The sequence below is a fragment of the Ammospiza caudacuta genome, chromosome 27 (genome assembly GCF_027887145.1).
Source record: "Ammospiza caudacuta isolate bAmmCau1 chromosome 27, bAmmCau1.pri, whole genome shotgun sequence".
NCBI lineage: Eukaryota > Metazoa > Chordata > Aves > Passeriformes > Passerellidae > Ammospiza > Ammospiza caudacuta.
Window position 1 is genome coordinate 6,123,058 of NC_080619.1, and position 25,575 is coordinate 6,148,632.

General features: G+C 43.6%; 1 protein-coding gene across 5 annotated transcripts; it reads left to right on the plus strand.

Moving 5' to 3' along the window:
* The first annotated feature begins 1,148 nt into the window (after positions 1-1,148).
* On the plus strand, positions 1,149-25,279 carry CDC27 (cell division cycle 27). 5 transcript variants are annotated; one of them, XM_058820374.1, is made up of 19 exons: positions 1,149-1,372; positions 5,796-5,871; positions 8,394-8,541; positions 9,527-9,652; positions 10,562-10,659; positions 11,137-11,291; positions 11,413-11,627; positions 12,134-12,248; positions 14,189-14,322; positions 14,443-14,542; positions 14,698-14,905; positions 15,829-16,001; positions 17,265-17,417; positions 18,722-18,930; positions 19,703-19,820; positions 20,049-20,177; positions 20,876-20,950; positions 21,672-21,852; positions 23,944-25,279. In XM_058820374.1, exons 1-19 carry the CDS (start codon positions 1,346-1,348, stop codon positions 24,024-24,026), a joined length of 2,523 nt encoding a protein of 840 aa, XP_058676357.1. In that variant the 5' UTR covers positions 1,149-1,345; the 3' UTR covers positions 24,027-25,279. The 5 variants fall into 5 exon arrangements, with proteins under 5 accessions (XP_058676357.1, XP_058676359.1, XP_058676360.1 ...); XM_058820376.1 differs by having other exon boundaries at positions 15,832-16,001; XM_058820377.1 differs by having other exon boundaries at positions 14,207-14,322.
* Positions 25,280-25,575: the final 296 nt, after the last annotated feature.

The window sequence follows — 25,575 nt, forward strand, 5'->3', positions numbered from 1 at the left end:
CAGGCTGAGCCCTCCTGCTCCACACACAGCTTTTGTTCTCACATAAAGATACAGCCCCTGCCCAGGTGTGTTTGGCAGCACATCAGGATCTGACCTTGGGGCCCGAGTGCAAGTGCAGAGCACTGAACAGAGATGGAGCACAGAGTCCGTGTGTAGGTGTGTGTGCATCGGGGCGCTGCTATGGCTCATTCAGCAAGCCCACAGAAGGATTTGGAGAAGGAAGGCCTCTGCTAGCTGCAGGTGGCCATTGACAGGTCAGTATATTTAATAAATTGGTGTTTACTTGTGCGTCTTTATTCCATTATTTTGCTAAAGCTCTATGTGCCAGATATTGCACTTTCAAACACAACCAAGTTGTAACTGGCAAATTACCTGCAATGTACTTACACTGCAGTCTGTCAGTTTTACTCCTGGATATGAGGACATCATGAGGAGTTTCTTCACAGAATGGGTTGTTAAACATTGGAAGGGGTTGCCCAGGGAGCTGGCGGAGTCCGCATGCCCGGAGATGTCCAAGGACCGACTGAATGTAGCACGCAGTGCTCTGGTCTTGTGACATTGGACTTCATGATCTGGGAGGTCTTTCGCAACTCACATGATCCTGCGATTTTGCGATATCGTGCCTGAATGTACGTGGGGAGCACCATCAGCACGGACCCCTCAGTGACAGGGACAGGACCTGGGCCGTGCCGACCGCGGCAATGGGAATGGGGTCGCAGGAACCACCAGCCCAACCCAGCCGGGGGCCGGGCTGGCTCAGGACGCGCTGGTGATGGCAGGGGGAGCCCTCGGACCAGCGCCCCGAGAGACGTGGGGGTTCCTGACACAGCTGGGGATCCCCAGAGCCCGTTCTGTGGCACCAAGTGCGAGTTCTGCATTCCCTGGGGGCTCTGAGGGACGAGCCACAGGCCCGGCCAGGCTTCACCAGCCCCCTCACGCTCGTCCATCTCCGTCCTCGCTCGATCATCTCCGCCTCTGTTCGGACACCTCCGTTCCAGCTCGGCCATCTCCGTCTGGGCTCGGCCATTTCCGCCCCAGTTCGGCCATCTCCGGCGCCGAGTTTCCTCCCGGCTGCCGAGCGCGGCTTTCCCAGCTGTTTTCCGTCGACGCTCGGCTCTTTCCGCCTGAGCCTTCGGCTATTTCCGGCGGAGGGTTCGGGTATTTCCGCCGCCGGTTCGGGCGGACTCGGCGCCCGCCGGCCTCGCTCGCTCCGGTAACGGTCGGTGCGGGTTCAAATGAGCCGCGGCCGGGCCGGGCCCCGCCGTGACTCGCTCTGAGCCGGGCCGGGACCGGGGCCGCCCCGCTCGGGCTCCACGACCAGGAGGCGGAGGCCGGGGAGAGCAGGATGACGGTGCTGCAGGAACCCGTCCAGGTACCGACCCCCGGGCGGCTCAGGCCCCAAAGCCTGGCCCGGCCCGGCTTAGGCCGCCCCGCCCGCTCCGGGGCCGCGGCTCCGGGCCGCTCCCGGCGGCCCCTCGGCCGGTGGGCCCGCAGGACCTGCAGCTCTTCCGCCCTCCCTGCTGCCGGAGCCCGCCGGGCTTCCCCTTCCAGCCTCCCGTCCCCATCCCCGGGCCGGCCGCGCTCGCCCCTTTGCCCCCCGGGGTCGGTGTCGGTGTCCCCGCCGCTCCTCAGCCCATTGGGCTCCCAGGAAAGGCCCCGCGGGTCCCCCGGGAGACCTGTTGATACTTCGCTCACCTTCCTGCGTTCGCTGCCGTGTCGTGTTTAAATGCTCGCAGCGTGCTCGGATCCCTCCGTGTGGTGCGAGTGAAGGACGTTCCTCCTTCCCAAGGAATTGGTTTTTTCGGGTTGATGGGAGACCTAGGGGAGAAAAGAATGTAAATTCCGTTTTTGTCTCGTGTTTCAGTCTCCCTGCAGTTACTCTGATGGGTTTCCTGTTCTTGTGCTCAGCCTTCCCTTCCAGAAGTCGTGATTCACAGAATTAAGTGCTGCTTTTTCTTTCCGCAGTTCCTGTATGGCCATTCTCTAACTATTCATGATTTTCATTAATCAGTCGTCTCATTCATATTGCCATTCTTTTTAAAAATATATTTTAAGCATTTTAACAGGATGTTTTGGGATTTTTTTCTAGTTACAGCAAGAGGTTCCTGGCAGCAGTGTCTTGCTAGAACACGATTGTGTTCTGTAATGGGCATAGTGAGAATTCTTGCTTTTGGCTCTTTTCTTCCTAATGAAAAGGTGGAAGGGGAAGAAAGGCTCCCGTGGAGAACCATCCTGCTGACGTGACCGTGTCTGTGGAAGATGGTGACAGTGAGGGCATTCTTGTAGGGTTTGTGTTGGTGATGGCACCACTCTCCTCATCCCCTCTGAGAGCAGGGGTCAGTGCAGTGCTGGAAATGCTTTTGGCCAGCTGGTCCCTGTCCTGCAGAGGCCATCCTGCACCATGGTGTTGGCTGTGGAGCTGGCCTGGTTGTTTTGCACCAGCTGGGCATTCTAGGAAAACATGGGATTACAATAGAAAAGGAAGCAGGAATGCACTGCGGTGTGAATGAGTGAAGCTGACGGGAAACAATACCAAATGTTTCCAGTGCTGTGCTAACTGGACTGACCAAGTGGAAATATCTGCTCTCCTGAGAGCTCTCTGATAGAAGTGTGGGGTCTTGTTGTGGTATTTCAGCAAGGTAAAGACCACTCTAATGCTGTTCTCCATTCTTAACCTCTTCCCAACTTGGATGTTTTGATGCTATGTTGAATATATTTATTTAGATTGGCTACGTTTATTTTGATTCTGCTTTTAAATGACAGATCATTCCTTTAGCAGTAGTTCTGCTGCTGTCAGTTTTACTGCTGTTCCTTGCTTACAGGAGTGCTGGTAAGTTTAGGAATTATTTGTGACTGGGTAAAGTCTGTTGTGTTTCTGAATTCCCAGTTTAGCTGAAGTCCACGTACTTAGCTCTGTTTTTATAATTTACTTAAATGAAATGATTGGGAAAGCTGACACTAGTTCTCATTTTTGTCATTGCAGAGATTTTTCCTGTCTATTTGTCTGTTCTCTCCCAGCCTTTCAGATGTCTACAGGGCTCAGCACTCCAGGAAAAAACTGTCATCCTTACATCCTCACAGCTGTGATGTTACTTATTTGTCACAGCGTGAGAGATAAATAACAGAATTTGTGTTTGTATGTAGCCTTATAAATGTTGTGCTTTAATTACATGAAATTCGTGTCCCAGAAGGCATTCTGGCCACTGGTTAGGTTTTTGCTAACTTTTAAAATTCTTTGAAGTTGAACAGAGTGCCAGAGTTTACAGCCCTGTGCTGTACTTCCTGATAGGGTCGATTTAAAACCCTTCAGCTCCAACATAAAACTGTGTCCCATGTGCTAAGAAACAGGCTGGATGCCTTCCAAATACTTCTGAAAAACGTCTTGGAAAGAAAATGAGCACTTTGCTTGGAATTTAGCTGTTCAAGGTGATCATCTGTGAGTCACTGGAATGGTGCTTGAGCTTGGCTGCAAGCTGCAGGACCAACGTGTGCTGGTTCAGGGGCAGAGTTTGTGTGAGTGGGGAATGCAGCACAGCCCATCCCAGAGCTCTTCTCCTCCCTGCCCACCCTGAGGACTGAAACCATGGCAGAATCTGCTTAGCATGGCAATATAGGCTAAACAGCTTGGAAAACAATTTCCAAGGTTGGATAACTGCCAGAAGAGAACATCTCTTCAGAGCTCTTTGGCTTAGATTTGAAGTGACACTTGGACAATGCACAGGATTTTCTGGGTAGAAGATGGACCTGTCTGAATCTGATTTTATTTTCCTGCTCTCCTTTCTGAAGATGCCTTGCTGCAGGGCTGTGTAGTTTTAGAATTCCCTGTTAATTTTGCATTTCAAATTAATTATTTTTAAAAAGAGTGATTAGGACCTGGAGGTTTATCCTCTCTGCAAGCACACTTGAATAAAATGTGGAAACACTTCCAACTTTTCTCCTTCCTATGAGGCAGCTAAGAACATTCTTCTGGTGTGGTTTAGCAACTGTGTACCATAGTGCTGTGTACATGCACTGTGCTTCTTCTAGAACAAACTAAATTACTGTGCTATATTGAGATTAATCCTTGTAGACAGTGGGCAAGAAATCCTGTTTTTTGAGGCACACTCATGGTTTAGACATCTGTTCTCATGGACAATTGTTGCTGCATAGGTATGGCTGATTCCCTGCTGCCTTCCCTTCCTCTTCCTGCTCTTTTAGGAGAGTGTGTGTGAGGATCCAGGCTCCAGCACGGGTCAGTTGAGGGCAGGAGGCACATTTTGGGCTGCAAAGTGATAATTGCTAGAGAACAGGAGTTCTACCAGCCTGTTTCTTGCTTTCACTGGGACTCTGCTCCACAAGAATTGTTATTTGAGCCAGGGTGTAGTGTAACTCTTACAAAGTGGCTGTGACACAGCCCCAAATCCCTCGTGTCCCCTCTTAGCCTTTGGCAGGATTGTTCCTGGCAACTTGCTCTGGTTTGAGCAGTCAGATGACCCTGATTTTCCCACTCCCACCCCCACACCTTTGTTTTGTAAGCTGGCTGGGTTACAGCCCTGCAAAGACAGGATTTTTAACCTGCCACGACTTGGCTGGGTTCATCTAAATGTCACTTGTGACTTGGTGAAGGAAGAGCTGCTTTTGGGAGCAAGAGAAATGGGAGACCTTGGGCCGCTCTGGCTCCAGGATGGCTTAAAAGATTGTAACCCTGACCTTCTATCTCCCTGTTTGTCCTGCTCTGTCTGCAGGGCGTGGAACCACCTTCAGCCTGGGATCCTTTCAAGGCAGCAGGGAGGAATCACTTCAGGAGGCTCTGAGGCTCAGTTATCTCAAACATGGAATACAACCAGAGAGAAACAATAGTGTGTTTGTATTGTAATGATCAGACTAAGAGAATTCACTTTTAAATACGTCCAAGTACTTTCACACAAGCTTAAAAGCACCTGTTGACTTCTTAAGCATATTCTTGGATCTACTGATAGGAGAAAAAAGATTCTCTGTAGAGAATTGTTTATAACATTCCCTGTAGTACTTGGGAGCCCTGGTGTGTGCTGTTCATGATGGCTGTGTGGGCTTCCCGTGAAGAGAACTTGCACAGTTTTCACACCCTGTGTTTGTCAAGTTTGTGTTGGAAGAAGTAGCATATGGTACATGTAACTCTGTGATGTTTGGATTTTTTTTTTTTTTTTTTTTTTTTTTTTTTTTTTTTTTTTTTTTTTTTTTGTAGATGAAATTGGCACTTTCCAGCTGGGAATAGCACTGCAGGACAGTATTGTTTTCCCTGTGGAATATTTCTTTTTGTTTTGGAGTGTCTCATGGGTTTTAGAAGCAAATTCTATTTGTCTTTGGTTGCTGATGAGTATTAGAGAAATTCTAGATTGCAAGTCTCATCTTGACCAGCACTGAGAGGTTTCTGGGCCTGTTGGGCTTTGGTTTGGCATCCTGGGGTGATGCTTTAATGGGATACTCTGACCAGCTGGGGTTGGATTTTGGTTTTATCTTCACTGAAGGTGTTGTTGTGTGGTGTTGAGTTGTGCACCAGGCTAAGACTCAGTAATTTCTGAGGGGTTTGGATGATTGTGGCTGGTAATGAGTGAGAAACACTCTGAGGTTGATACATGACTTCAGTGCAGAGTTTGTTGGGGTTTTTTAACCCTCCTTCCTATTACCTGAAACAAATACAACTTGGCTGGCCTGTTAATCCTCCCCTTTAATTTTATAGCTCTATAAACCAAGCTGAACTTTGCCTTTTGCCAGGAAGAGGTGATGAGTTTTTTGCATTTTCAGAGCTAAATGGAGATGGTTTTCTTGCCTTGCAGGCTGCTATCTGGCAAGCACTGAACCACTACGCCTATCGCGATGCCGTGTTCCTCGCAGAAAGGTTATATGCTGAAGGTGTGTACTTTGCAATTATAAACCTTTTTATAAATGCTTTTTCTCAACTTTATTTTGGGTTTTGTGAGCCTCTGCTCCTGCTTTATTTTCTTCCTGTTCTCATAATGAAGTTTAGCTTTCGGCTTGGGGAAAGCAGAGGAATGCCTTGCAATTAGGTTGGAAAAATCAAATCATGTAACAGCAGCAATGTTATTTTACAGTAAAATCTCCTTAAAATTAAATTCAGATTTGTGTGTTTAAGTGCAGTGTTTACAGTGATCTGGTTTATGATACCAAATGGGAGAATGTTGGGGGTTTTTTAATGACCCTCAAGCATTGTATTCTTCCAAGGGCACTTGAGGATAGATGCAGCACACAAATTCTACAAATTGGCTTGACATTGAAAGCTGTCTTTGCTGATAATGCTGCTCAGATATGTTGATTGGCTCAAAGAGAGTCTTGTGATGGTGAGAGAAAAGCACTGTGAAACTGAGACAGTGAGAATCAGAACATATGGAACAGGTATCTGCTGCTGAATCCCTGCTAATTGTTAGTTCATTGTAAAGCTGGGCTATCTTGGACAGTGAGCAGGCAGCAGTAACACAAATGTATACTTTCTCTGGCTCCTTGAAACACTTCTTTGGTGTGTTCTAGTACCTTTTGTTTTTTAACCTTTTCTCCATGACCTCAGATAAGATTTTTGTTCTTCTGTACTTCTTTCTCCTTGATACTGGTGGTCAGCTTTCCTTCTCTGTTTTAAAAGGTATTGTTCCCTAACCACTAACACAAAAAACCCCAATACAAGTGTCATATAATTTCTCATGTTAAACAACCTGAGCTGATAGTTTGAATTAAACTGTATAAGCTGTTTCATGCTCTGTTTTCTAGTGAAATATTTTGCCTGCCATGCCCACAATGCAGTTCTTAACAATGGAAGCACAGACCTAAATTTTGAGAAATAAAGGCTTCATTTTCCTTTTGTCAGGGTTACAAATGGAATCTGGGGTGTTTGATCTGGGGCTGAAATGAGAAATGCTGTGTAGAGTATTATGAAACTTGATAATCCAGGTGTTTATGAAGAAAATAGTATTGTAGGGATGATAGAGCTCCCCTGAACACAACACACTGTGAGGGGCAGGGAAATGGTAGATTGAAGGTAATTGCCAAGGATTTTGGAACAAAGAGAATCCACTTTTTGCAGCAGCCAGGAGAAAAATACCTGACTTGATAGTGGCACATCTTTGCAGAATAATTCTCTGCAAAAATACTTCAAACAGTCTTTTTCAGTGGCCAGCAGTGCTGAGAGAAAGCAGCATGAATGCTGACACTTGGTGCAAGCAATTAACTGCTAGCAAAACATCTGGCTCCTGGTTAAAATAAGTGGTTACACTGCAGAGTGGAAGCTGCAGACCTTGAATACAGTGGCTCCATGTTGGCAGGAGTGATTTCACCCTGAGAGAAACTTGTTTTAGGTCTACCTGTAATTACTGTCCTTGATAGGACATCTGTGGCTTGGTAGTTTCTCAGAACTCTCAAAATCTGTTAAAGTAGTGGATAAAAAATTGATTTAACTTGAATTCTCAAAAAGGTCTTCTGTGTTTTTAGGATAAGGCTAATAAAATTCCCTCTGTTTGGGTCTTCTGTTTCCATTGTCACTGTTTGGGTGATGACAAAAACTTAAAATAGTCAGTTTTCAGTGAAGCAAAGGATTTGGGCAGATTCCCAAAGAGATTTTTATACAGGGCTCATATTGATTTTTCTAAAGATTTCCCTATAGGTGGATGAACAAACATCAAAATTGTGTATTTAATGCTGAATTCCATTTGCAGGGTAATGTCTTCTGAAAAGTATAAAGGTAATGTGGGTTTATTAAGTGGTTTGAAGTTGCTTGTGTTCATACACAGCTTTTGATTTAAAATATCATTGTGTGAGGGTGATTTGAGTGTAACATTTGGGGAGGTACAGACTGGGTTAAGCCACCATGGATGTACAAAATCAGTGAGTTTACAGAAAGGATTAAAGTTACTTCAGGGGTTGATTCTGTACTTTATGGTGTAATCATGAGTGGGTCTGGTCTGGATGTCAACTCAAGCTCTTTGAGTAGAACATCCTCAGTATGGTATATAATTGCAGTGGAAGAAAATTTGGAAATAGACATTAATTCTAAATAGTTGCAGTGTGGTGACACTCTGAGCCAAGTCAGCGTTGGTGTTGCCAGCAGGTTGGTAAAGCAGCTCTGGCCTGGCTGCTTTGCTTGGCTTGCTGCTGTTCTAACTGCAAGCTGGCTCATCATTTATTCAGATTGGGTAGCCAGAAGGATCAAAGTTCCTTCAAAGCTGTAGATGTTAAGAGTTCATCTGACTAGCCAAGGAAATGGCATAGGAAGTTTGGTAATCACCAACAGATAAAGAAACTTCATTCAGGAATGAATTTCTAATATCATACCCATTTGATTCCATCTCGTCCACAACTGGCTTTTACTCCCTGCCCCCAAATTTTTTGTACTAAAGTGATTAACACCTGACTGATGGTTTTGTTTGCAGTTCACTCAGAAGAAGCACTGTTTTTACTGGCAACGTGTTACTACCGCTCAGGAAAGGCCTACAAAGCTTACAGGCTCCTAAAGGGACACAGCTGTACCACCCCACAGTGTAAATACCTGCTTGCAAAATGTTGTGTGGACCTCAGCAAGTAAGTAAATCCTTCATGTTCTGTCCAGGGTTACAAATGGATTTATTTCTTTGCTTGGATTTCTCTTTGGAAGATGTTGTCTTGTATAAACTAGAAATTCATTGGTCCTTCAGCACAAAAGATTGAGTTCAATTTATTTTGCTTTTAGATATGGATTTAATGAGCATTAACCCATGTTGCAAAAACCTCTAAAAGTTGTTGAGTAACTTAGACAGGAATTGCCAAGCTGTGTAGAGAGAAAACAGATCTTATATGGGCTCATTTATACAGCTCTGCCTTATTTTCTTGTGGGGATGCTCTGTGCTCATAGAAGCATACACCTACAAGTAAAATTTCAAGTGGTGGCAAGAAAAGGTGATTTGTTTGTTCGAGTGTTTGGCTCAGATGCCTGAAAAATGCCTCCCACCCCAGCAGTTGTATAAAGTAATTTTGAAGCCTGACAGCCAGTGGCCCATTCTGTGTGAGTGCTGCTGCTCCTGCAGGTGAAGGAGGTGCAGATTGACCCTTTATTCTCCTCTTGAGCCCTTCTTGCAAGAAAGAAAGGCTTTAAAATCCATGAACTCTGCCATGTTCCAATATTGGCTCTTAACTCAGTGCATGGGGGGCCTTACAGATTGTATTTCTTTGGGAAACAAAGCCAAATTAAGCTCCTTAGATAAAGCACCTTCAAAGATCAAATGAAGATTCTCTTGTCCTTCATGCTGGGATTGATCACTTTTGGAAAAGTCATGCTGAATTTTGTGCTTTTGGGTTCGTTTTGTTTTTCTTCCCTCCCAGTAGAGCTGTTTGACTGCAGAGTCCTGAACCTCCCTGTTGTAGAGGAATCCATGGGTTACTTAATGTTCATTTGCAGGAACTGGTTTGTGGTTTAAAACCTGTGCACACTGACAGTGGATTTCTGTTTTTGTTTGCAGCAGGGTGAAAACACTGGAGTGCCAGTACTGTGAGCCTTGTAACCCCTTTAAACCTCTTGTTTTTTAAAAAGGCTTGCAGAAGGAGAGCAGATCTTGTCTGGTGGAGTGTTGAATAAACAGAAAAGCCATGATGACATTGTAATGGAGTTTGGTGATTCTGCATGCTTTACACTCTCCTTACTGGGACATGTCTACTGGTAAAGTTGCTTTTTCATTTTGTCCAATAAGGTTGGAAGGTTTTTACTTGACCAAGCCCAGGTTTAGTCAAACATACCCTTAGTCATTAGAGAAGATACCTCTCCCTGGGTTACACCATTTTGGAGCATGATGGAGTTGTGGAATCAGTCTGATTTGGGAATGGTTAATTTTCATTTTCACCCAAAGACTGAAAACACAAATTCCTCTTTTCTGGGTGGGTAAGAATGCAATCCAAAAGTCTGAGATTTTTAAATACCTTTGGATTTGCTCTGAATTCTTCCCTAAGAAAAACTCTCAGCCTGTTTCTCAGTGTCACCATTTAGATTTTTACTATCTGTGTTATACATGTGTAGCTCTAACCCTCAAATCAAAATTCTGAGGGTACCAGGCAGAATAACTTGCCAATCATGTTTTGATTTTGCTAAGATGCAAGAAAGGTTTCAGTAAATGTAAATGATTGATTGAATAGGAGTAGTTGGGCTCTTGGATTCTTCTCTATATCTATTCTCATTATTTTCAGTATTATTTCTTTGTAGCCAAATACTTAAGTGTTCAGTTTAGCTGCTAATTTCTTTGCAAAAATATTATCCATAGATACTTAAGAAGGCTGGAAGGCTGGCAATCAGGTTACTGTTGGCAAAAAAGAAACAAGCTGTTGCAAAGAACTGCATCTTCCTAAAAATGAAAATTCTCAAGCTATTCTAGTGCTTATGTAACTTTTTTTGACAACTGTGTCTAAATATGTCAAGTAACTTCAAAAGAACTCAGTATTTCTTGGGCTTGAAAGATGAGGAATGTTTCTATGCCTCTCAACATGTTTTTGTTTTTCAACTCCTCTTCTGGAAAACTCTCTTTGACAAAAATGCTGTTCTGAAGTTTCCCTGTGAACTGTTTCATTCTTTTTGCAGCAAGACAGACCGGCTTGCCAAAGGATCAGAATGTTACCAAAAGAGCCTTAGTTTAAATCCTTTCCTCTGGTCCCCTTTTGAATCACTCTGTGAAATAGGTGAGTCTGCAGAACTGTTTTACTCATGTAATTCTTGGGAGAGATTTGTGTGAGCGACAATTAATTTAAAATACTTTGCCATTGTTAAAACTTCTGTCTTGTTTTCTTCCATCTTCATTATTTATACACTTGTGGGTCTAACAATCCAAATGTGCTTTCCAGCCTACATTTAGTAGACACTTAGAGCCTGTTTCTGAGAATAGCTTGAAAGAACAACATATGAAAATTATTAAAAATATTGATTGTCAAGGGTTTTGTAGTAGAAAATACTTCTGCTTTAGTACAGAGAGTTACTTGGTCTAGTGAAGGGTGTCCCTGCTTATTGCAGAGGGCTGGAATGACATGTTCTTAAAGGTCCCTTCCAACCCAAATGTTTTAAAACACTTCTAAAATCCTTTGTCCCCTGTCCTTGATTCAGACTGAATATTCAGTGTATAGACCCAGGAATAATTATTAAATCTCTTTCCATTCTTACAGGTGAAAAGCCAGACCCTGACCAAACATTTAAATTAACATCCTTACAGAATTTCAGCAGCTGTCTGCCCAACACTTGCACAACAGTGGTGTCCAATCACAACATATCCCATAGACAGCCTGAGAGTGTCCTCATGGAGACACCCCAGGACACAATTGTGAGTTTTGCTCAAATCATTGTAAAATCGTTTACTGAAATCAGCTCATTTATCCAGCTTAACTGAAAAATGTTAATTAAACTATACCCTGAGTACCTAAGAGCTGCCTTTTATTCTTTAGGAATTGAACAGAATCAACCTAGAGTCCTCCAATTCAAAGTATTCCTCCTTGAATTCAGATTCCTCCATGTCTTACATTGACTCGGCTGTGATTTCCTCAGATTCTGTCCCTCTGGGGTCAGGAACTGCCATCTTGTCCAAACAGGCTCAAAATAAACCAAAAACTGGACGGAGTTTACTGGGGGGACCTGCAGCTTTGAGCCCACTCACTCCAAGGTAAGTCCTTGGCATGGCCAACCTGTGCCCAGGGCTGAGCTGCTGCTGCTCTTTGGGCTTTGGAGCAGGAGGGCTGGGGCTGCACAGCACACTCAGACACACTTGGTGGGACAATTTCTGTGCAAGGGAAACCCAGACAACTTCAGGAACTGCTCTTGCTCCTAGTGTTGAGCTCTTGTGGTTTTTAAACAAGCAGTTGGTTATTTGGAGAGGAATTGTTGATTCGAGAACATAGAACATGGCAATAAGCAATATCTTGAGTCAATCATATCAATCATATTCCTTCAAGTGTCACTTGAAGGAATATGCTGCTGCTCTGGAATAAACTTTACTATGAAAGGCTACTGTAAAGAGCTTTTCTTGAAGTCCAGCTCCTGATGATCCTGTTGGTCCCTGCCAGCTCAGGATATTCCATGCTCTGAGTCTGTGTTTTAACCCCTGCATCAGACCAGCTCTCCAGCTCTAACATTCACACACTTGACCCTTCCTCTCTGGTTTGTTCTCAGCTTTGGAATTTTGCCACTAGAAACCCCAAGCCCTGGAGATGGATCCTATTTACAGAACTACACCAACTCCTCCTCTGTCATCGATGTGCCATCCACCGGAGCACCTTCAAAGAAGGTACCTTGCACTCTGAGCTCAGCTGCTCTGCTCAGAGCTTGGCACTGCAGTGCACTTGAAAGAAGAATCCAGAATACAGAGGAAAAAACATGGGAGCTAAGTTTTCCCCCCCAGATGCCCAGGCTGTGGTTGCTGCACTAACCTAGGGAAGATCTCTTGTGTTCTGTCCACCTCCCATCACAAAGGGTTGTACAGACACTGAAGCTTCCCAACAACAGGAGATTCCAACTTTTCAGTTTGCAGGGTGGAGTGTGAAGACTTGGAATTTGTTTGTTTTATTTATATTATTTGTTTTCTGAAGCCTCAAGAGAGCTACTGATCTCTTGCAAGTAGTTCTTGAGTTGTAGTTTACGGACCTGAATAATAAAAATCCTGCTGCTGGTCTGTGAAGGACTGAGAGGATGGTGCTGTTTCACTCAGCAAAGTCTTGCTAAAACTAAAAAAGGCCTGCTTCACTCAGGAAGAAACTGCTGTAGTTGCCATAGTGATAAATGAGAGGTGGAATGTTGGTGACAGTTGAAGAACTATTTGTTCCTTTCTAAAAACAAAAACCTGAGGATTTTTCCCTGTATTTTTAGTAAATCTACAAGTTGCATGAAGAGTGTTGGTGTTTTATAGGGGGAACTATTTTGAAATAGTGTTGAATCTCAAAAATTAGAACTTGAGTTGCCACGTTTGCTCTGGACAAATCTTGATGCTGTGCCATTGTGAAAGGGAAATTTGGGACTTGTGCTAAAACAGTCAGTGAGGAATGTGCTTTGTTTGGATGATCCAATTCCCACCCTGTGCTTGCTCAGGACCATTTGCAAACAGTGGCTTTTGCTGGACTCTGCACATAGAGGAAGGTAAATTTCCATGAGTCTGAAAATGGGAATGAAGTTTGTAAGGTGCAGCTCTTCCAGCAGCTGAAGAGCTTTGGGAAATCAAGTCAAATTTGCTGTTTTGTTGCTTTGCTGAGTGAGACACAGCAGCACTGAGGTGTAAATTTCACTACTCCACACTTAGGCCCTGCCCAGATGGAGCTGTGCCACTACCAAAACACAAACATTACATACATTTTAATAAACATCCTAAATTCTGGTTCATGCTTTGTGCAGTGCAAGCAGTGACTGTGCCAGTTCCACTTTGCTCTTCCAGTTTGTGTCAGACAAGGTTTGGTGGAGCTGTGGCTGAACAGAGGCAGTTTCCTAGGAAACACTTACATAAGTGAGTGAAGCATTAGGATGAATCCAAGGGCTTCCTGTCTGAGTGGGCAGGAAGTTTCCTGGCCACCTAAACCATCCTCTGGTGACAGAATCTGGGACAGGAACAGAAGGACAGGGGCTGGATAATGCACAAAGTGACATTGCTTGGGCTGGTGTTGATCCACTTGTCCTTTTCTGGTGTCTCTTCCAAGCAGCCGTCACTGTATTGAGTGTCTGTCCCTGGAGTGGGCAGAAAGATAATTTTTTAAGCTTTTTTAAAAAAATATGAAGAGGAGGATCTGTTCTGAAAACAGGCTGAGTTGCTGTGCAGTTTGTGAATGGCTTCTGAATGGGATTTTAATAGGATAATTTAAAAATCTCTTTTTATTTTTTGCGGTTTCTTTTTTACAACTTTCTGCAGGAAAAAGCCTTTAAATGTGATGTATTTTAATTCCCTTTTGTGCTTGCACAAGCACTTTAACATACACTTGCTTGCACAAGCACTTTAACATACACTTTCTTGCCATTAGATGGAGATTCTATATCTTCAAATAATGTGCATGACCTTTGTAGACTTGCTGTTATTAACAGGTAGAAGGAGAAGCACTTTGGATGGCTTTCCCTGGGCATGGGGGGAACCCTCTCCTTTATTAAAATAATTCTGTTTCTCCTGGTGCAGTGTTTGGTGGGTGGAGTGGGCTGGGTTTGGCACAGCAGAGATGGAGACTCCTGAGTGACATAATAACCAACCTGTAGAAACTCTGTGTTGTGCAGGCTGTCAGCAGGATCAGCCAGGCTGGAACAAAATCTGTTTTCTCCCAGAGTGGGAACAGCCGGGAAGTCACTCCAGTCCTTGTTGCACAAACACAGAGCTCTGGTCCCCAGACAAGGTAAAACAATCATAATACTGCAGCATTTTTATTTAAAGCAAATCTAAAAGCTGTTACTATTAAAAGTGGAGCAAAGAAATGTATACCTTCCAATGTGTAATTTAAAATTTTCCTTTTCAGTACAACACCTCAGGTATTGAGCCCAACCATTGCTGCTCCACCCAACGCGCTGCCTCGGCGAAGCTCTCGCCTCTTCACCAGTGATAGCTCCACAACCAAGGTACCAAACCCCCAGTGCTGCCAATCCCTGCCTTTCTCAGCCATTCCACTGACCCAGCTGGGAATTTCCACGTATTCATAGCAGCTACTCTCAAATTTAGATTTCTGGATTTAAAAGATTCTTATGTATGTAACTCTTATTTTTCTTCTTTGCAGGAAAATAGCAAAAAATTAAAAATGAAGTTTCCGCCTAAGATTCCAAACAGAAAAACAAAAAGTAAAACAAATAAGGGAGGAATAACTCAACCAAACTTAAATGACAGTTTGGAAATCACCAAACTGGACTCTTCCATCATTTCAGAAGGGAAAATTTCCACTGTTGCACCACAAATCCAAGCTTTCACGCTACAGAAGGCAGCAGCAGGTCTGTTTGAGCACTGTTGATCTGTAGTAGAGTAAAATCTGATATATCTGGGTTTTAATGTTGCTTCAGTATTTGCTTCTTTCCCATTTCATTTAGCATGCAGCTCTCACCTTTGTGTAGTGATAAAAACTGATTTAATTCAACATCTTGATAACTTAGAAACATGTGAAGAATATTGAGAGTGGTAATTGTCAGCAGATAAATCTTGCAAGCTCTGGTCCTTATTAATGATTAAAGTATTTTTAAAGTATATAAAGTATTATTTAATTGTTATGTAATATATAAATTATTATAATAGAATAAGTAATATTATTATGATTGTGTTACATTGTTATAAAGTAGAACTTCAAATTTTTAAAGTATATAATTTATGACAGTATTATCATTGGAAACTGATCCAAAGGAATTACTCATAACCCAGTCACCTTTTAACATGGGCTTTATGTGGTCTGTTCTCCCTTGATGTTTCCCATTTGTTTAAAAACAAATCTTTATTCAGATTGTCAGAAAATCCTGAGCAAAATGCTGAATTCCCCTCTTTTGGCTCAGTAATGTTTCCAGGCAGCAAGAGGATGTATCCATGGCTACCAGGCTTGTGGGAACTGCTCAGACCTAAAGAAATGTTTGAATAGCTGCTGGAAATGCAGAACTCCACTCACTCTGAGCCCCAGAGTTTAAGAATTCCTTATTTTCTAGCTTCCCTTACAGAGGCTGATACTCAGAATATCATGCTCATATTAATTAAGTATATAATGTTAAGAGTATATGAACCTTGTTTGGAAACTCCTGAAAGGTTTCCATAAGAGGAGTGCACAAGGGAGAGATTTTGGGATTAGCACTTCTAAATAAGTGTCACTTATTTAGAACACTTATTCACTGTCTTTTTTTTTTCCCTACTTTTATTTATTGTGTTTTTCTCCTAGAAGGTTTGATGAGCCTTCTCCGGGACATGGGGAAAGGTTATTTAGCCTTGTGCTCATACAACTGCAAAGAAGCCATCAATATTTTGAGCCATTTGCCATCCCACCACTACAACACAGGCTGGGTGCTGTGCCAAATTGGGAGAGCTTACTTTGAGCTGGCAGAGTACATGCAGGTAGGAATGGGGGCCAGGTCTTCCTCTTCTCCCTTTGCTTTGGCAGTTTTACACAAAACCTGCAGGTCTCCTGTAAAATCCAGGAGAAGTTTGCATTTGTGGTAAATGGATCAATATAAAAGTTACACCTGGAATGGATTTGGGTCTTGAATCTGCTTTCTCATTGAGCTTTCCTAAATTTTTTCTTAATGTTATTTCCTCTTGTGTCCAAGTGTTGGGGTTTCCTCCTTGTGTATCCTGTCTCTTATCTCCTGCTGTGCTGAGGGAATTGTTTGCATTGCACTGTTTTAGAATAGATCACTCAACAATTTGATCTCTAAACCAAAAAACTTCTCTCCATTGTAGTTAATTCTGATCACATCAGTGACCCAGTTTCCCTCCCAACCTCACAAATGAAGCACTGGCACAGCTGAGGTGATGCCAAACTGCTCCAGAATCAGAAGTGAGCAGTTCAGGGTAATCCCACAGTTCCTCTCCTTGGCACTGTTCTCCTGACAGCTGATGTGCCTGTTTGCTAAGTTTTTAAAGCACTCCTTGACAGAATGTATGCAGGAGACAAAGGAGAGGGAGGTTTTGAGCTGTGCACAGTCTGTTTCCAGGTGGAACAGATGCTGGGTGCTTCATAGATTATTTACAAAGGTGAGGCTGGAGATTTTAATCACCAAATTCCAGAGTGGTTTGAGTTGAAGGAGACTTCAAAGCCGACCCAGTGCCACCCCTGCCATGGCAGGGACACCTCCCACCATCCCAGGCTGCTCCAAGCCCTGTCCAGCCTGGCCTTGGGCACTGCCAGGGATCCAGGGGCAGCCCCAGCTGCTCTGGGCACCTGTGCCAGGGCTGCCCACCCTGCCAAGGAACAATTCCTGCCCAGTATCCCACCTAACCCTGCCCTCTGGCAGTGTAAAACCATCACCCCCTATCCTGTCACTCTTTATTGGATGGTTAACAATCATACCTGGCCCATAAAAGTCTGTTGCGCTCTCTCTGGTTTTGTGGATGATGTTTTTGCCTCGCTCAAGCATGGACAGAAACAGGAATGCAGCTGAGTCAGCAGGAGGGAGAGCTGGCTGCATTCCTGCTGGCAAAGTATCCTGGGATCCAGTCACTTCCTTCCCTTGAAAGGAAAGCTCAGGGCTTGCAGCTCTGTGTAGAACACTTAAAAAGCAAAGAGGATGCTCAGGCTGGGTGTGAGGCCTTGGTCCTTGACCTCTGTGCTCTGCCTTGGTGGTGGAATTTTATTTTAAGTTTCATTTCTGTTCTCAGGCTGAGAGAATATTTTCAGAAGTGAGGAGGATTGAAAACTACAGGGTAGAAGGCATGGAAATCTATTCAACAACACTCTGGCACCTGCAGAAAGATGTTGCCCTTTCAGTTCTTTCTAAGGATTTGACAGACATGGATAAAAACTCACCAGAGGTATAAAATGCTGTGGGCTTGATTGAGAAGAGGGGAATTGTACGTGGTAAAATCAGTGATTCAGAACAGAACTTTGAGCTCTAATCCAGTGTACTCTCCAGTGGGAACACACCTGAACAAAACTGGAGAGGGAGCTGGCAGGGTTGTCTGTTGAACTGCTGATGCCTGAAATGGCTCCTTAAAATTTGAATATCATCTTATGTGGAACAGGTTGAAACCTTTTATCTGTTAATGGTTATTTAAATTTGCCTTGGCAGCATTCAACCAGGAAGATCATGGGTTAGTCAGTCACTCTTGCTGCTGCCAGTGTGCAGAGATAAGGAATATCTTTCTCCTGTACCTTTTAATTGCTGTAGTTAATTCACTGGCACTTAAAATATTTGTTCTAGAGTTTATTTCCAGACATGATGTTGCACTTTTTTATACCAAAGTCCATTAAACTGCAGGGCGTGTGGTAGTGTAGTCACAATGTGCCAAAACCCAGAAATCTTTCAATGAGTGCCACAGTAAAAATAAAATATGTGAGTTGATAAATGTGCTCTTAAGAATTAAGCAAACTGCAGAGGATATTGGAAATCTTTTTGGTGGAGGAGGAAATCCAATTCATGTTATCCTGTTAGTTTGTCTAAGAGTGGAAAACAACCTCAGTGAACAGTTGGTGGTTGTAGTAAGATTAGTCAGGATAGAGGGAAATGCAGATTCTAATCCAAGCAGTGGAAAATAGTTATGTGCTTTGGCAGTGATGCTAAAAATTTGGGGAAGTGGGAGACCCTGGGCTGTGGTATTTACAGTCTTGATGGATGCTGAGCAGCAGGGAAAGAGGAGGTTGTTGCTAAAATTCTTCCTCTGCAGATTTCCAGATTTGTCACTTGGAGGGAGCTGAAGAGATAAAGTACCATCTCCCCCTTTGTTATTCCTAAATATCAAAGATGTTTTATTTCTGGCCTTTTCAACACCTTCAAAAGATTTAGTCATTAGTCATCAAAGGATCTAATTGGTGCAGACTTGTTGGGTGTCCATGGATTCTCCATTTCTGTAATTCAGCTTGCTTATTTATTCATTTATTTATTTTAGAAGGTGTATTTAGCCTTACTTGCCTCACAGGAATGAGCCTGAACTAACTGTTGATTTATTCCTATTTATTTTTTTATAATTATTTAATTATAATATATATTTAATTATAATATAATTAATATTATGGTTATTTATAATTATTTAAATCAGTGTAGATAAATGTGTTCAGCTCAAATTTAGTCACTCAGAGTAGTAAAAAGGGCTCTGCTCCTGCCCTGCTGTTGTTCCAGGCCTGGTGTGCAGCAGGAAACTGCTTCAGCTTGCAGAGGGAGCACGACATTGCCATCAAGTTCTTCCAGAGGGCCATCCAGGTGGATCCAAACTATGCCTATGCCTACACCCTGCTGGGCCACGAGTTTGTGTTGACAGAGGAGCTGGACAAGGCTCTGGCCTGTTTCAGAAACGCCATCAGGGTCAACCCCCGGCACTACAACGCCTGGTAGGTCTGTCCTCATAACCCCTGCTGCTCCCTGGGCTGCAGGATTCCCTCTGGAGGAGCAGCTCCTGGCTGCTGCTCTGCTGGGGTTTCATGGAGCCAGGCTGGTCTGGGTTGGGAGGCACCTTACAGCCTGTCCAGTGTCACCCCCTGCCATGGCAGGGACACCTTCCACCAGCCCAGGCTGCCCCAAGCCCCATCCAGCCTGGCCAGGGACACTCCCAGGGATGGGGCAGCTCCATCTTTTCCACTCTTCCCTCCTGGAAAACAGCAAAGCCATTCCTGCAGAAGATGGGGGGCTACTTTCACAAGGAAAGCAAAAAATTCACTTTTTTTTTTGTTTTCATAGATGGTTTAGGCTGTATTACCCCATTATTTTGTCCTGTTGGGCAGCATTCTTTGTGCATTATGTGTCCTCAGTTGCAGTTGGAGAGATGAGATCTCAGTCTCTTCATACCTTAGGACACACTTTGTATCTTACAACTTTTTAATATATAAAGCAGTAAAAGTTAGATCTGTAAGTGTGATAGTGTTAATAACTTTTGTGTCCTTTTATTTAGCCAGTCTTGCTGTGTGTCACACATCAGTTCTTCAGCCACCCAATGGATAACAAAAATAAATAAAATTTTAGACAGCTTTTTCCCCCAGGAAATTCCTTCCCACCCTAGATGAGGTTGGCAAGGCTAAAAACCATTCCTGCCATGTCACATTCACTGACAAAAACCAATTTGGTTAAAATCCAGTGCCACTTACCAGAATTGTTTCTGTGCTGCAGGTACGGGTTGGGAATGATTTATTACAAACAGGAGAAGTTCGGTCTGGCAGAAATGCATTTCCAGAAAGCACTTGATATCAACCCCCAGAGCTCAGTCCTGCTGTGTCACATTGGAGTAGTAAGTACATGGCACTTGACTTGGGTGGGGAGAAGGGGTTGGGGTGCAGAGGGGGTGAGGAGGATTTTTCTTCCTGTAGAACAAAAATCAGACTTGGTCTAGCAGTGGGCCAATACTTTCCTAAAGGAGCAGGTTGTAAGCAAACATGCTCAGAGGGGTTTGTCCTTGCCCAGCAGATGAGCTGTTATTTTTCCCCTTTTGGAATTGTTCTCTCTCTTTGTGTGCCAGGTCCAACACGCACTGAAAAAATCTGAGAAGGCTTTGGACACTTTGAACAAAGCAATCAACATCGACCCCAAGAACCCACTATGCAAATTCCACAGAGCCTCGGTGTTGTTTGCAAATGAGAAGTACAAGGTCAGTCTGGGTGCTCGTGGCAGCCTTGAAATTCCTGTAGCTGGGAATGGGGGTGCCTTGGGAATGTTTACAGGTCACCAGGGCTTGCAGGAACAGCCTGGGACATGGGAAGCATTTCCTTTGGCAAGTGCCACCCTCAGCAGGGTGGCATTAAATGTTTTGATTGTAATAAAATCTGGGGCCATCAGGTGTTGCTTTTTAAATTATTATTTTAGTCTGACCTACTATCATGAATTTATACTAAATTACTAAGAAAACTCAGCCAACTGCTCCATATCCAATTACAGCAATAAGAACCAGCTGTTTCCAAGGTTGTGTTGTGGAGTGCAGAGTCAGATGTGAAGCAGTTTTGGGCTGATTCCCTGCTGACCTGAACCCTGTTTAGAACAGATCTTCCCACACTGTTTATCCAGCAGCTTTTCCTCTGGCCAGTGTTTTTTGGCTCCAGAAGACAAGCCAAGTCTGTTTGAAACTTGCCTCAGAAATGTGTGCACACTGAAAGGGAAAACTTTACTTAAAACTTTTTTTTATTTCTAACTGCAAACTAAATATTTTTCAGTTGAATTTCTTAATGATGCCAGGTGACTGTCACAGCAAACAGCTCCAGCATCAAGAACTAATTTAAAAGTAAAGTAGAAGTTTCACTAAAAGTGTTTGGTTTCAAATGCCTAATATAAACACTCTCTCCCACCTTTCAGTCAGCTTTGCAAGAACTTGAAGAACTGAAACAGATTGTTCCCAAAGAGTCTCTTGTTTACTTTTTAATAGGAAAGGTAGGTAAAACTTCACTGTGATCCTAAGTTCTTTAATTTCCTTTGCTACTTAATGAGAAAATTTGATGCCTGTCACTAAGATGCTTCCACTTGGAGCAGTATTCTAAAAATTCCCAAAGCTTTAAATACTGAACAAGAAGCAGCTACATTCCAGCCTTTCTTGTGTGAAATGCCAGAGCAGTGATCTAGTGACAGAAATCCTCCTTCCCACCACCACCTCTGCTAAAAAGCTTTAAATAACTTCTGTAACTTTCTGCTGGGGAGTGTCTGGTCACTTGGGAGCACCAAGAAAAATTTCCCTCTAACACAGACCTGGAGAACTCTCTATCAGCAAGATTTCTTTATTTTGTTTGAACTGGAGAGAGGTAAAAGAATTTGTGCTGAAATGTGTTCACTGGGCTTTGTCCAGGAGTAGCTGGACCTCTAAACTGACATGAGTGGCCATGTCTAGACAAATTTTCACTGTTTAAATCCTCAACACAGATAAATAACTTCCCCATCTGCCCTTAATTATAAAGAGTCTCTTAGCTGCTAGTTTATTTATTTTTATTTTTAAGTAGAAACACATATTTATTTCCCTTGGGGCTCACATAATAAGTTTTTCATATCCACCCTCTGTTGCTTTCCATAAAACATCACTGAACTGTGGAACATTCATTGCCCAAACCTTCAAGTAGCAGCCTTATATAAATGCAGCCTTTTCTGCCATTTTTCTGTTCAGGTTTATAAAAAGCTGGGTCAGACACATCTGGCCCTAATGAATTTCTCCTGGGCAATGGACCTGGATCCCAAAGGAGCCAACAACCAGATCAAGGAGGCCATAGACAAACGTTACCTGCCCGACGACGAGGAGCCCATCACGCGCGAGGAGCAGATCAGCGAGTGCTACCCCTACGAGTCAGGTCTGTGCTGCAGGAGCCCCAGATTTAACATTTCTGTGCTACAGCCTCTGCCCTAAGCTCTGGAGAGGGCCAGCTTTAACAGGTGAAACATTTCTGTGCTCTTGGAGCCTCTGTTCTGAGCCCTGGACAGGGCCAGCTTTAAAGGTGAAACATTTCTGTGCTCCAGCCTAGGAGCAGCCTCTGACACTGAACCCTAGGGTCAAGGGCAGCTTAAACAGGTGAAACATTTCTGTGCTCCTGGAGCCTCTGTCCTGAGCACTGGACAGGGCCAGCTTTAACATTTCTGTGCTGCAGCCTGTGCCCTAAGCTCTGGAGAGGGCCAGCTTGGAGCCCTCTCCAGCTGTGCTGTGCTGCAGGAGCCCCAGATTTAACATTTCTGTGCTACAGCCTCTGCCCTAAGCTCTGGAGAGGGCCAGCTTTAACAGGTGAAACATTTCTGTGCTCCAGCCTAGGAGCAGCCTCTGACACTGAACCCTAGGGACAAGGGCAGCTTAAACAGGTGAAATATTTCTGTGCTCCTGGAGCCTCTGCCCTGAGCACTGGACAGGGCCAGCTTTAACATTTCTGTGCTGCAGCCTCTGCCACTGAACCCTAGGGATAGGGCCAGCTTCAATAGGTGAAACATTCTGCCCAGTGAGTAGGAGCTCTGGAGGCTCTTCACTCAGAATTCATTCATTGTCCAGTAATAGGAGCTTCATCCAGCCAGGTCTCATAAGCTCTTGGGGGTCTATTACTCACTCAAGATAGCTCAGCTACCTTTGGGAGCGTAAAATCAGCAGTCTTGGAAACAAAAAGGTTTAATGTAAGGCAAAATAAACAGAGAAAAACTGAGTCAGGTGCAAGAGGTTTTTGCTCTTGGTGAAACACCTCACAAAAGTGATTAGTTTCTTTGTTGTCTTTTTCTAGTAAATGGCCTAGGTGGGATTTTGTGGCTTTTGTCTAATTAACTATCTTTAAGTTTGAGGTGAAGTTCCCTAGGCCTATGAGGTGGAGGGTTGTGAAATTCCTTTAGATGTACTAGGACAGAGATTGTGGTAACTCTAAATTTATACAAATCATGGGTGGTTTAAGAGTATCCCAGGAGAGCAAGGCATTCCCAGGGCTGCAGATATTCCATCATAAAGCATCAAATAACTTCAGAGTAAATGAATGGCAGCTAGAGTTGTCTGTAGATGGTTTTTGAAAAGTTAAACTGGATGTTGGATCAAAATACTTGATGTGGTGAATATAAAAGATGGCTTTTGATGAAGGTCATGGAAGCAGTTTGATTTGGATCAAGAGAAAATAAAACACTATGGAAAGTAATTCACAGGAACAGCCCAGGTTTTTCTTCTCTCAGCTTTTGATTATGAACTTAAATTCCATAAAGCATGGACAGTCATAAATACTGACCTCTCTGCAGGCTGAAATAGAGATAAAAAATAAATGCTAATAAGCAATTTAATTTTCTTCCCACAAAGAAGGAAATACAGCAGGATTTGGATTCTTACCAATAGACAAATGGCTGTGTCCTGCAATTCCAACTGAAAAATAGGGAAAGGTGATAACTGTATATCACCTTGGTTTTTATTGGTCCTGTGTGCTTTTTAACATGGGAACTTTACCCTGCACTGCACTTCTGGAAGTATCCAGTTTTTCTCTCCCTGCAGTTGTATTTGGGGTGATTTTGAGCCCCAGCTCCCTGGGCTGAGCCTGTTCTGACCAGGAGATGGAGACAGAGACTGGAGCTGCTGAGCCCCACCTGAGCAGTGCAGGAAAAACCCAAACACCAACCAAACAAGAAAAAAAAAAAATAAAAAAGGAAAAAAAAACCTAACAACTTAATCTGTCCAATAAGCATAAACAAAATAAGTGTTGGGCTGTGTCACAGTTCAGCTTCCCAGGCTGTGCAGAGAAAGTGTGGAAGAGTTCCACAGCCTCAGCTGAACGACCCTCTCGGGGTACATGGGACAAATTACTTTAATTTCAGGTGATTTGGAGGGAAGCAGAATTTTCCTGTGAATGCTTTGGCTGCCCTGCCTGGGCTGGGCTGGTGGCAGGGGCGCTGTGCAGGGGGACAGCCCCTGACCCAAGGTCTCTTTGTCCCCACAGTGGGCACAGACGAGTCCCAGGAGAGCAGCATGACGGACGCGGATGACACTCAGCTCCACGCCGTGGAAAGTGATGAATTTTAACCTCCAAGAGCCAGTGTCTGAGCTTGAGTGTGTGTGACTGGTACTGTCGTGTTCTCCCCTTCCTTGGCATCCTGGGTTCTACATCTCTGAGCCAGCACTGTCGTTGTTCTCCACTGACACCACGAGTGCACCTCAGACCTGAACTTAGCAGAGTTCATGGCAGTGCAATATCCAGCTGCTGCTGAGTCTGACTAGTTGGCTCTTACACATTTATGGCAGTGACTGAGGAGAAAATGCTGGTTTTGAACTCCCCCCCTTGCTGGAAAAAAATATCATGGAAGACAGACTTGTGCTTTGATGTATGGAAGCCAGTAGATGTGGGGATAGTACTAATGACGAGGTGTCTTGTTCTTTTTCCAGAAATGTGTCTTAGTTTGGGTCTTTCTTGGTAAGCAGAGTGCTGAACCTCATTTCCAAGTTCTCCAAGGACAGTGTTGACAAACAGGCTGTTCAAGACTTTTGCATATTGTAGTGTAACTGAAATGCCAGGGAGTGTCAATGACCTTAAAGCTGCAGTGTCTCCAGTGAGCAAGCAGGACTGGGCGTGTGTCAGGCCACGTGAAACAGCCCTGTCCCTGCCCAGGGTGCAACTGCAGGAGAATCACATTGCAGGATCAGAGCTTTCATCAAATGCTTTCATGTTCTAACCATGAGTTAATTTATTCACCCGGTTTTGGAAAGGTCAGTGTTTACTTTGTATTTCTGTCAGCACCACCTTGCTTCATTTTTCATGCACCCCTTGACTTGTTCTTCCCCTTTTGAAGAATAAAAATTAATAAAGGGAAAAAATCAAGAGAGAAATGTAGATACAAGTGTAATGTGAAACATCAAACCCTTAATCCTGTGAGAGTGGGAAGACTGGAAGCCTTAATACAATCAGAACCTTGGTCAAATGCATCAAATAATTGTCTCAGATCAGTATCTCCTTAGGTCTGCTATCACTTTACAAAATAGTTTTCAAAGTGTGGTCCAAGCAGGATGCAAAAATGTGCAATTATTTGTCTTTTTCCTTATTTTTTTAAGCTGTTCTTTCAGTTTCCCATTCTAGGAACACTTTCCTTTCCTCGAGGGTCTGTTTCTGAGAGGAGAAAGCTGTGCCACGTTAGTGAGTCCAAACTGCTCTCTGTAGCATTCTGCAGCAGCAATTGGTGCCCTTTGTGCAGTGATGATAAAGAAAGTGTATGATACAAGCAGTTTTAAAGAGCAATTTATGCCTAATAAATTGGGAATGATACAAATTTCATAGCACTGTATTTGTTGTGATCAGTCTTAATTTTTTTTTCTTAATCTATTGGTTTTTAGGTGTCTCTTAGTTTCCTTCACACTTCAATTTCTTTTGAATTCTGTCCTTATCCACTTGGCACCTCTTCTGTCTCAGCTTCTCTCTGGTCAAGAGCCACATGGACACCTTTATCCTTTGAAAAATGATCCCCAAGTTCTGAGCAAAAAGAGAATTCTGTGGTGTGGTGGGGTTTTTTTTGAAGTAGGAAGATGGGCAGTGAAAAATAGGCTTCAGTTCCCCTCAGAGGGTGAAAAAATCCCTCTAAAA